The sequence below is a fragment of the Gastrolobium bilobum genome, unplaced genomic scaffold (genome assembly GCF_033153095.1).
Source record: "Gastrolobium bilobum isolate Gb01-03AN ecotype WA unplaced genomic scaffold, APGP_CSIRO_Gbil_v1 utg42518, whole genome shotgun sequence".
In the NCBI taxonomy this organism is placed as follows: domain Eukaryota; kingdom Viridiplantae; phylum Streptophyta; class Magnoliopsida; order Fabales; family Fabaceae; genus Gastrolobium; species Gastrolobium bilobum.
This window is the reverse complement of record NW_026900044.1, coordinates 41,428-53,941: the sequence shown is the minus strand read 5'-3', so window position 1 is coordinate 53,941 and position 12,514 is coordinate 41,428. Positions and strand designations below refer to the sequence as shown.

The window sequence follows — 12,514 nt, the reverse complement described above, 5'->3', positions numbered from 1 at the left end:
GGGAAACATGTCAGCCTACATGGTGACCAACGCATTGCTGCCAGTTTAATTACTTCCTCACAATTGCAAAAATTGTTAACACAAAAGTCCCTGGATTCATGTCTCATGTGCTTATCTGTTGTGACTACACCTACGACAGCGACCTTACCACCTCTTACAAGTGTGGATCAGAATCCAGATGTTCAGCAATTATTGGACCAATATAGGGATGTCTTTGCAACTCCATCTTCCTTACCCCCTGATCGGCCCAACAATCACAAAATTCAATTAATCTCTGATGCAAAGCCTGTCCAAGTTAGACCATACAGATATCCTCACTTCCAGAAAAATGAAATAGAAAAATTGGTTTCCGAGATGTTGCACAATGGGTTAATTCGTCCTAGTCACTCAGCTTTTAGTTCCCCGGTTCTATTGGTCAAGAAAAAAGATGGGACTTGGCGCTTCTGTGTTGATTATCGTGCTCTAAATGCTGTAACTGTGAGTGATAAATTTCCAATTCCCACAATTGATGAATTGATGGATGAATTACATGGTGCCACAATTTTCTCAAAGCTGGATCTACGCTCAGGATATCACCAAATTAAGATGCATCCTACAGACATACATAAAACGGCATTTTGCACCCATCACGGCCACTACGAATTTTTGGTCATGCCCTTTGGATTGTCAAATGCACCATCGACTTTTCAGGCTACCATGAATCAGGTCTTCTCTGAATTTCTACGCAGATTTGTAGTAATTTTTTTTTATGATATTTTGGTTTATAGTTCCTGTCTCCAGGAGCACATTAACCATTTACAGCAGGTCTTACTAATTTTAAGGGAAAATTCTTTGTTCGCAAAGTTGTCCAAATGTCTGTTTGCCCAACCATCACTTCAATTTTTAGGACATATTATTTCTGGTGAAGGCGTAGCACCTGATCCCAGCAAAACTCAAGCGATTCAGAAGTGGCCTATTCCCCAATCTGCAACTCAAGTTAGAGCCTTCTTAGGCCTTTCCGGGTATTATCGTCGGTTTATCCGACATTATGCTTCCATTGCAGCACCATTAACAGACCTCCTAACAAAAGATGGGTTCCGCTGGTCATCAGCGGCATCAGATGCCTTTGTCAAGCTCAAATCTTCGATGACAGACACGCCAATATTAACATTGCCCAATTTTAAGGAACCCTTTATTGTGGAGACAGACGCCTCAGGAATTGGAGTTGGTGCAGTTTTGTTACAAAACAATCACCCAATTGCGTTCTATAGCAAGAAATTGGCACCCTCTATGCGCACAAAATCCACATACATACGTGAGATGTTTGCAATCACATCTGTAGTAGCCAAATGGAGACAGTACCTGTTGGGAGTACCGTTCACCATCCGCACAGATCACAAAAGCTTGCATAACCTTATGAATCAAGTTATCCAAACCCCGGAACAACAATCGTTCCTGTCAAAGCTACTGGGCTTTGATTACACTATTACATACAAATCTGGTAAAGCCAATATTGTGGCCGATGCTTTATCCAGACATCCAGAAGGGGTTTCTGATTCAACCACTCCTCATCTGGCTGCTTTGAGTGGTCCAACTAGTGATTACAAATCCCTACTCCTACAAGAATTACAACAAGACCCATATTGTGCTACAATATTAACAGAATTACAAACAGAGCCAGCAAAATGGAATCATTGGAAAAATAAAGAGGGGTTGTTGTTCTTTCGCAATAGAATTGTGTTGCCAGCTGCGTCGTCCATCATCCCTCATTTATTACATGATCTCCATACTTCAGTACAAGGGGGTCATTCTGGCCTCACTGGTACTCTGCAGAGGATTGCCCAAAATTTCACCTGGAAGGGAATGAGAAAAACAATACGTCAGTATGTGGCCGACTATGAAATCTGTTAAAAAAATCAAACCTCCCAACTACTCTCCATACGGTTTGCTAACACCCATCAAACCACCAGAAGAGACCTGGACTGATTTGAGTATGGATTTTATTACTCACCTACCACCCTCACACGGCTTTACAGCAATTTTGGTCATTGTGGATAGGTTGTCCAAAGGAGCACACTTTGCAGCTTTGCCCCTCCGATACACAGCTACGAAAATCGCTCAGGTGTTTTGGGACACAGTGGGGAAAATACATGGTCTGCCACGGTCTATTATTTCGGATCGTGATCCTCTGTTTCTCAGTAAATTCTGGACTACACTCTTCACCCTGCAAGGAACCACATTGTGTTTCAGTTCAGCCTATCATCCTCAATCGGATGGTCAAACTGAAAGAGTGAATAGATGTGTAGAACAGTTTTTAAGAGCATTTACCTTTGACCATCCCTCTTCTTGGTCACGATATCTGGCTTGGGCAGAGTATCACCACAATACAGCTTTCAATAGTTCAACGGGCATGACTCCATATGAGATAACGTTTGGACGACCACCACCAAACCTCTTATCCTACACTTTGGGCTCTTCTTCCAACGAGGCGGTAGATGACGTCTTGTCTTCACGAGCGTCCATCCTCGCAACAGTCAAAGAAAATTTGCTCAGAGCCCAAACGCATATGAAAACTCAAGCCGATAAGAAGAGAAAAGACAGAATTTTTACCGTTGGGGAACAAGTCTTACTCCGACTCCAGCCTTATCGTCAGCTATCCGTGCACCGCCGTTCCTCCCAAAAACTCGCCTTACGGTTTTATGGACCATTTGAGGTAGCTGAACGTCTGGGTCCGGTGGCTTACCGTCTAAAGTTACCACCTTTGGCTCGGATTCACCCTGTTTTCCATGTCTCGCTTTTGAGACCCTTCAAATCTGACCGGAAGTATCAGATCCATGCCTTGCCTGAGTCCTCCCGGGATATGCCATTGGCTCATACCCCAGCAGCAGTTGTAGGTAACCGGGAAATATGGCGGAAAGGAACAAGGGTCAACCAAGTCCTCGTTCAGTGGCAAGGGTTACCACCGACAGACAGCACGTGGGAAGATGAGGACTGGATTTTTACAGCAGGCACTCAAGCTAACCCAGCACACTTGGAAAACAATGACTCAAGTGGCTTGAAGGAAGTTTCGGGTATGGTGAGGGATTTCATCACACTTCAGAATCCTACTCCCTCTCTAGCACCACAGACTATACAGACACACATCCAAACTGCAGACCAAAGCCTGATTAAACCCAACGCTCTCACCACCCCCTCAGCTACCAATCCCCCAATAAATGCCCCTCTGCCTAATCCTTCTTCCCAAGACAACTTTTGCGTGTCCCCACCACAGCCGTGCCAGATACATCCCATCACCACTTTAAATGACTTACCCATCCGTTCCCACAATATCATTGGACCGCTTCACCATCACTCGCTTCCTATTGAACCGCAAGCAGCTCACATCCTCGAGGACGAGGATAATTTTAAAGAACAGGGGATTGTAACGGATGCATGTTTGGAGGTAAGCCCAATTCAAGCTTTAGAGGAGAAGGCTAAACGGGCCCGCAAGCAACCCACCTATTTAGAAGACTATGAGACTAGTTGAGGATATGGGGTTCTAGTAACTATCAGCTTTATTATGTCATTTTATAACTTTTGAGTTACGGTAGTCTTATTTTGGATTGGTGGCCCATTAGTAATAGGGCACTATATGATGACTTTGATTTAGGGTAATAGTAAGCAGAAGTTGATTCACCTTCTCTCTCTCTCCTCACGTTCCATTTCTTCTCCTCGTCTACCTATTCTTCCCTGGAGATCTTAAATTGTTGCTACACCGACACATATTGGTTTATGAATGAAAATAATCGTTATTAATTTTTTCAACTCGGAAAACTCCATGCAGGCTTGATAAGCGACCAAATAATTTTTTTCTTTCAAGTACATTATTCACCTAGTCGAAACATTTTCATATCAATATATATATATATATATATATATATATATATATTAATCTTGTCCTTGGATAAAACAAAACACAACTAGTCGAAGAACCGTAAGATATGCTCATGGGAAAGAATAATCCATGGTTGTCCCCTGCGTTGGTTTCATCTATAGAGCTCCTTTGTCTGTGTCAATTAGCAATCAGATCAATTAATAATTAGAAAACCAAAATTCTGTGGAATGTCATAATGTGAGTAGGGTTTAGATTAATTTAATAAAGAAATATGTGGGATATAACTGATAAAGAGTTGGCAAGCTTCTGTCCTTACATTGATGTAAGTATGCATGCTTCATCAAATATATCGATGTCTGTATCGATAAATTCTACGAGGTCCTTTTCGTCGATTTTATTACTAGTTTGAGATGGAAAAATGATAAATTGAAGCTTAGCTCATGTTTGACATTCTAGTTGATGTCTCCTAGTTCATTTATTTATTTATTTTTACATTACATTAAGTTTATGTTAGCAGCAAAACTAAACATAAACAAAGGACATAAGATAACTTTTCTATGGGATCGATTACGACTTCTTCCATCAATTCTCAATAACCCCTTTATTAACTTCAAAAAAAAAAATCTGTGAAACCCCGCAACAAAAATGTGAACGAATTGACTTGAGACTTTCCACGCAATCTTAATATTCTCTCTTTAATCGCGTAATTAACATGGTAACTTTTGTCAGTTTCCAACAAGGTTTAGAAAAGAAAAAAATAGAAAAAAAAAACATTTAGCTCTCGAGAAGATCATTAATAATTTTTAATTTTAATTAAAGCCCATAGTGTACTAACCCTTTATAATCTGTGAGTTCTAGTAGTTATCACAACTCTTCTAATATTTGGATATATATGCATAGTCTAGTCTGTGTGTGCATACGCATTTAAAAGTTAGAAAAAAAGAAGCTCATATTATGCCTTTCTACCAGTTTTCCATGTACCCATCACATTGAAACTATGGAATATTAAGGAGGTCATAGGATGCTCTTAGTAAATTTCGCTGTGGCCATAAAAGTAAACATGATCTAGGTTAACTCGGTAGCAACCCTCTACTTTATCCGTTTTTTGTATGAAGATATTTATTTGGCTTGTTTTCTTCGATGTTTGGATCAAATGAGACGCAAAGAGTCGGCTATGACAAGTCACTTTCTCTTAATTTTATACAAATAAATCTTTAACATTAATTAACTCTTAACATGTAGGCTGCAGTTAACCATATTTTAGGAAGCTCCAACACAATGGTATATATGTATGGTATTGTGATGTACAAAAGATGTGAAAGCTAGTGACCAAATTAAGGATCTGTTTTAATTTGAAAGGAAAAGGAAAAGGGAAAAATGAAAATAAAATAAACATCCTGACACAATTCTCAAAGCTAAGAATTGATAGTTTATTTATGTACCTCATAAAAGGGGGAAAAAGAGTAGTTAAGCATTTCCGAAAATGCAAGAAATTAAAGTCTGACCTCTATACCCGGTAAATTACACCGAAGAATAGAATTTTTTTTTCTTTATTCTTTCTTTTATTATATGTTAATTGACTTTTTAAAAAGAATTGAGTGCACAAATTACAGATTTAATAAACTGTCCAACACAATTATTTAATTTATATACCTGCGCGCCTACCTTTGGTTTTCAGTTTACGTTCAGAAATTAACTAAGGGAACATTTGATACAAGGTATTTTGTAGGATTCTTAAAAAACTGAATTAATTTTTCTAAATTTTTAATTTTCGGTACAAGGTATTTTTAATTTTCCCCTAAAGTTCAGAAATTATTTAAAAGTCCATTATGCCAGGAATCTGAAATTTAATTTTCTTTAAAAAGAAACCAAATACTATCTGTTCAAAGTAGCATAATTTGTTTGAAGAAAACAGCACTAAATATTTGGAGTAGGAAAATAATATCTTATGCTGAAGCTGTGTTTCAAGGCACAAATAGTACTCAGTCATCAGTCACACATTTAGAATAAAAATGGCTCGTACAGTAAGTGCATATATGTAAGAACAATTATGATATTTCTACAAACTTTAAATCATACACCTTATTTATACTTGGTTACGTACACAGATGAGTTAATTATTAGTTAATGTCATTTTTTTTTTGTTAAAAAAAAAACACATTAGACATATTAATCAAATAATTAACTTGTTGGTATAACTAAAGTAAATAGTATTTCAGGTGTAAAATTACTTGATCTAAGAAACTAAGAATTACAGGTAGAAGCAGAGAGAAATGTAGAAAAGAGAAATTGATTGTTGCTTAGGATATTACCATTATACCAAGAAGCTAGGTGCAATCGCCTAGTAGTTGTCTTCATATGGGTATTATATATATTTATATATAAGGCCAAAGAAGAACAGCTCCCAATGTTACTATCATAGCAACAATAGCTTTCTAATTCCTCAACAGAAACCAAGAAAAACTCCCTCGGTTTTTGTCTTTCTTTAGTGCAAGAGAAGTTTCTTTGCTCAGAGTTTACCAAACCAAGCCCCGGATTTTAGTGAGGTCCATCACCAACAAGAAGAAAAGAAAGACACAGAGAAGCTTCTATTAACTTTTTTACAGTCTTTTTTATTTCAAATGTCAAATATTTCAGGTGATGAAGGAAGTTTCTCCTCAGCAAACACTGGGGAAGAAGTTTATGAAGAAAACGAGCAGCAACAACTACAAAATCTACCACATGGCTCAAGTTCAGGACCTTCTGGTGCTTGCAACAGCACTAACTCCACTAATCAACAACAACAACAGGGAACAAAGAAGAAAAGAAACCTTCCAGGAACCCCAGGCAAATATCCCATCCATGAGCTTCAGTTTTTCCTCTATAAAACATAATTAAAGCCCAAAAAGTTGGGATTTTAATTATGTTTTATATATATTCAGTTTCAATAACTGATGGTGTGATTAATTAAGGAAACTAGAAACTAAAGAAGTGTCCAAGTGCTTTTTCCAAGTTAGTTCAATTTTGCTTTCAAATGATAATGGTGTGTATATACTAGCTAGACCTTGGTCAAACTCTAGGTAGTTCTTTTGCAAGCTAAAAGGTTTGAATTATAGTTCGGTAGAAAGTTTGGTAGCTGTTTCAATTAGTGATAATATTAAAATAGTGAACAACTGTTGCTTTATCAAACTTACTATTACTGACTTTGTTTCTATAACTGTTGGGACCTATACAAGTTACAAAGAAAGCAACATGAAATAATAACAGTAAATTTCCTGATCATTCGAATTATATGCATCCTCTTACTCTTCCATAATGGTTAATCTGCTGAGTCTTTTCCCTTATTTTCAAAAAGCTGGATTAATCCTATAGATAGTAAAATATATAATAATTAATACATAATCATTATTAATATATTTTTTTTGGCAAAGTCCAGTTAATGGATGAATTTTATGTAACAGATCCGAATGCTGAAGTTATTGCTTTATCACCAACCACATTAATGGCAACAAATAGATTCGTGTGTGAGATCTGCAACAAAGGGTTTCAGAGGGACCAAAACCTTCAGTTGCACCGTAGAGGTCACAATCTTCCATGGAAACTGAAGCAAAGAGCAACCACTGAGGTGGTGAAACGGGTCTATGTGTGTCCTGAGCCATCATGCGTGCATCATAACCCAGCTCGTGCATTAGGAGACCTCACTGGGATTAAAAAACATTACAGCAGAAAACATGGTGAGAAGAAGTGGAAATGTGACAAGTGCTCTAAAAGATATGCAGTCCAATCTGATTGGAAGGCCCACCAGAAAACCTGTGGTACCAGGGAATACAAATGTGATTGTGGAACCATATTTTCAAGGTAAAATTTTAAAAAAAATCAACCTGATGTAAGTTTAATTACAAACGTTTGCATGATTTGGGGTCAAAAGTCAATTGCATGAGGGCTCAGTTTCAGAGAGTTGGATATTAATTATGCTCATTTATTTGGTTCATATATATATATATATATATATATATATATATATAAAAGACAGGATCCTTTGACACCGGTATCAAAAAAAAAGTTTGACACCTCATCTGAGAGCTGTTAGATTAAAAAAAATCAACGATTCTGATTTGTAAGCATGTGACACCATTGATTTTTTTTAATCTAACGGTTCTCAGATGAGGTGTCAAACTTTTCCTTTGACACCGGTGTCAAAGGATCATGCCTCATATATATATATATATATATATATATATATATATATATATATTGACATTGCTTGTTGCAGAGAAACCGGAAGAAATTTAATCACGTCCCGTATTTTTAATTAGAATATGCTTCATAGCAGTTTGTGCTCATAAAAATTATATATACTAACGTTTACTAATTATTTCCATATACTATTTGTTCGGTTGTATTGAACCGTATAATGATACCTCAAGGTATGCGCTCAAAGATATCTTATGGATAGGTATCTTGGTTGGCTTATAGCCAATATCCCCATCACTGCGCACAAGCAATAGGCTTATAGCCGAGACGTGGGTGTGTGCACAGTGTGGGCAGAAGTAGTAAATGAGTTCAGAGTATGTACATGGGGTTTTTAACCTCTTATTTATAAGGGTTACCTCTTGGGCTTGTGTAGATCTCTCAGTTATAGTAGGATTTAACTTCCTTTCTGTTGGGAAAGGGACTCTATCCTTAGCAGTCTTACTGTTTTATATTGTTAGGATAATTAGGTAGTTATCCTTTAAAAGATCCTTGGATAGGTGGTTAGGATATGGAAATATTCCATAACACTATTCATGTGGTGTGGTTTCATTCTTAATTTCCTATAAACCTCGCTTCTTTATATAGCTCTTAATAAAAGTTGAACTTCGAGGAACATCATGCTGTTACATTTGCAATTCTACAAAATATATATTACAACAATGGAATGAATTTTCTTGTGTTAAAATTTCATGATATTGTAATATGAACATTAAATAAGTACTCTCCTATTAAAATTTAAAAAAGATAAACAATTTTTTACGGTGAAATTTTAAACAATAGAGAATAATTGCTGACATGACAACATTTGAGTTGAGGGGGATCCACTTTTTGGTGTTAAAATTTAGGTGGAGCTATAATTGCGAGTACAAGAGCTATTAAATTTAAGGTCACAACACATTTATCTGAATGGTGCAGGAGAGATAGTTTCATCACACACAGAGCATTTTGTGACGCATTAACTGAAGTAAACAACCGAGTGAACCAGGGATTAACGAGTGGCATGACACCAAACTTGCTACAAAATGAAATGCCGGATGTTATGTCAACAATGCCTCTAAGCACAAGTTCCAACACTGTATCAGAATTCAGCAACTACGACCCAAAGAACACACTCAGAAACCTCACCCAAGAACTTGTCCCAAGTCCATTCAAGTCCATAAGCATGGGTGGGGGCATGTTCTCTACCACTTCAGGCACACTTTTTGGTGGTCCAAAAAACATGTCTCCATCTTCTTCCAACCTTCAACTCAGTTCCAACAACTCCATTGGTTTCAATTACTTCCAAGACAGCAAAAACGGTGGCCTAATTTCTGGCTCAGCTCACATGTCAGCAACAGCTTTATTACAGAAAGCAGCACAAATGGGTGCCACTGCAAGCAATAGCATTAACTCTCCCATGATGCATAAAAGCTTTGTTAATAGCATTGCTTCTCCTAACCATGTCTCTTCCCCTAGACCACCATATTCTGTTGCTATACAACAGCTTAATTCTTCTTCCTATGACCACTTTAATCCACACCCTGACCAATCTCACATGGCTGGGGTTAGTGGTGTTGGAGCCTTCACCAATAACCAATTATTTCAGAAAGGACAACAAGACATATCACTAATGTTTGATTCTAACACTACCGTTTCAACAATGAATGATATGGGAATGTTCAGTCCAATGTTCACGGGAAGTGACAGCAACATAGGATTGATGAAGAATGTGGAACAAGAGTTTGGTACTAGCTCCAAGGTTCATGACTTCTTGGGGGTTGGGGCTTCAACTTCAAGGGCACCAAATTTGCTTGAACCCCAGAAACAACAACAACAAAGATTGGAGTTAGAAGCATTCACCCACCAGAGTTTGCAAGTCATGAATCACTTTCACAACCACCTTCCACATGGAGATTGAGCTATGGAGAAACCCATTTGGGACACTAGAGAATGTTCAGTTTAGACTGAAAAAGAAAAAAAATGTTCTGTTTAAATGAGTTTGTGAAACTTTTAAGCATATTGTCTGTAATTGTACACCAAACAGAGTGTGGATTGATTTTAACGTGAAAGAATGTTTTAAACTTCAAACATTATTACATTGAACTGAGCCACAATTTAACATTAGTTCAAGTAGGGTGTAAATGGGCCAGGCTGGCCCAGCCCAGCCTTCGGCCCGGCCTACATTGAGCCCAGCTCAGGCCCGGCCTTTCAGAAAAATAGAGTAGGCTTAGGCTTATAAAAAAGCTTTTTTAATAAATAGGCCATAGGCCAATTTTGTCAAGTCCGGCCTACAGCCTTGTAGGCTGGCCTATTTAATTTATTAAAATAAAATAATATTTATTTTATGTGGCAAAGACACAAAGTACCAAATACTAATATCTCTTACTTTTTGTGCTATTTTATTCTATGAAAGGAAAACTTGTCTAATGTCTCCAAATTTTACATGCTGTTGCAGCTTAATACCATAGAGCAATGGGTACCTTGCTGGATTATGATGTTGCTGATGAAAATCTTTCAATAATACTCTTCTTTCCCTTGTCTTGATGGTGATTTAAAGATTTTTAAATGAATGACATTCTCTTGTAGACTTTATTTCAGCATCCAGTAATTGTATTTTTCATATTTTTCCCATTTCTTTGACTCTATTCCTCTATGATATACATTCTAGAGCTGAGGTAGTATGTTGACTCTTTCTTGTTTGTCATTTTTTTCTTATGAGTAAAAAAGACTTTCGAAAATTAGCTGAGGTGTCGCATTCTCCTTCAATCTCAGCTTTTTGTTCACGCTAGATGATGCCTTGTATTAGTGCATGCATGAATGGAGCTTTCTTTGCTCTATACAATTATTTTTTTTGCTTAGTATATATAGTGGGAGGCCTACAAGGCCTGTAGGCCATGTCGGGCTTTCTTATTTTTGAAAATGGGCCGAGCTTGGCCTACAAATAAAGCCTTTAATAGGCCAGTAGGCCAGATAGGCTGAATTTTTTTTGACGTAGGCTTGGGCCAGGATGGCCAAAGCCCAGCCCAGCCCATTTACACCCCTAAGTTCAACCACAAATTCAACTAATTGGAACCAAGCAAACCATAATTCAAAGTCTTTAATCCAACTCTATGATGCACATATTTATATTCATTGGATTAGAATTTTTATTTTATTGAGTTTAATATAAATATTTTGATATCTTATATTTTTTTTTGTAAAATTGATGGGTATTATGAGTTTGGGTTATATTTCTCTTATGTTACATAAAAAAATTAAATTTCCTACATATACAAAAGCAGGGTGGGTCGCACTCTTATTTTTTCTCTCTTCTCATCTGTGGATCTCACTTATAATTTTATTTCTACTACATGAGATAATTATTTTCCTACAATATAATAAAATTATTTTCCTATAAGTTTAGATTCATTTTTTTTAAACTATGGAATATTAAATATAATATGCACTACATAAATTAAAAATATTATTTAATATCAAAACGTATCCTAATGTATCGAAATATAATATTTTTTAGAATTAACATGTTAAAATATTGTATCGTATCGTGTCCCGTGTAACATCCCCATCTCGAGCCGGTTCAATTAACATACATATGATACAAACAGAAACAGCGGAAGACTTAACTTACGAAAATGCGAGCTAACTTTTTCTTTTACTTTAATCTTTTTTCACATGATATCTCACATTGCATACTTCTCCTTATTTAGTTCTTATTTGACAAAGACGAAAATCGGGCAGAGCAACCTCTGTAAATTGGACAAGTGGGATTTTCCAATCCCACTCTCAAGGGTTCCTGGTAAACAGTTTATACCATATATGATTTCAGAAATACCAGATATCTATACAGGACAATATACCCATCCATGGGCGCATGCATAACTTGTCTCTGTGCCACTATGTCTAACAGCATACATATTTCAGCACATGCACATATCTGAATATACAAATGTACATGCATCAAATATGAACACATGTACAAAACATATACGGACCATATATTGTATAATGGATTAAACATCATGATCACAAAATGAATAAAACACTATACAACAATATATATTCTCCAAAAATACTTCTAAAATAAATAGTAGCCTCCGGCTACCCAGAACTCCATATCCTCATACTAGTACCTCTAGCCACGGGTAGTGTCCTTGTCCCGTGAGGGCTCTTCAATTAACTGTGTTCCTGAAATCATATCCCCAAACGGGGTTAGAGACGAATCTCTAGTAAACTCCAGGTTTATGGAAAACTCTCCATACCTTGGCTCACTTCCTACATGACAGTTAGATACATAATATACAAAATATCATATAAGCAATTATCATAACTGAACAAGCATATACACATATCTTATCAAAGATGCACGCAGTATCTCCCAACGGAGGATCCCAAGCGAAAATCAACGCACGTAACAAATATCATAACTAAAACATTACCATAATCACTTCG

General features: G+C 36.8%; 1 protein-coding gene across 1 annotated transcript; it reads left to right on the top strand.

Moving 5' to 3' along the window:
- Positions 1-6,474: 6,474 nt before the first annotated feature.
- LOC133294990 (zinc finger protein GAI-ASSOCIATED FACTOR 1-like) lies at positions 6,475-9,983 on the top strand. The gene is made up of 3 exons (XM_061493767.1): positions 6,475-6,679; positions 7,294-7,690; positions 9,002-9,983. The coding sequence occupies exons 1-3, from the start codon at positions 6,475-6,477 to the stop codon at positions 9,981-9,983; spliced, it is 1,584 nt and encodes a 527-aa protein (XP_061349751.1).
- Positions 9,984-12,514: the final 2,531 nt, after the last annotated feature.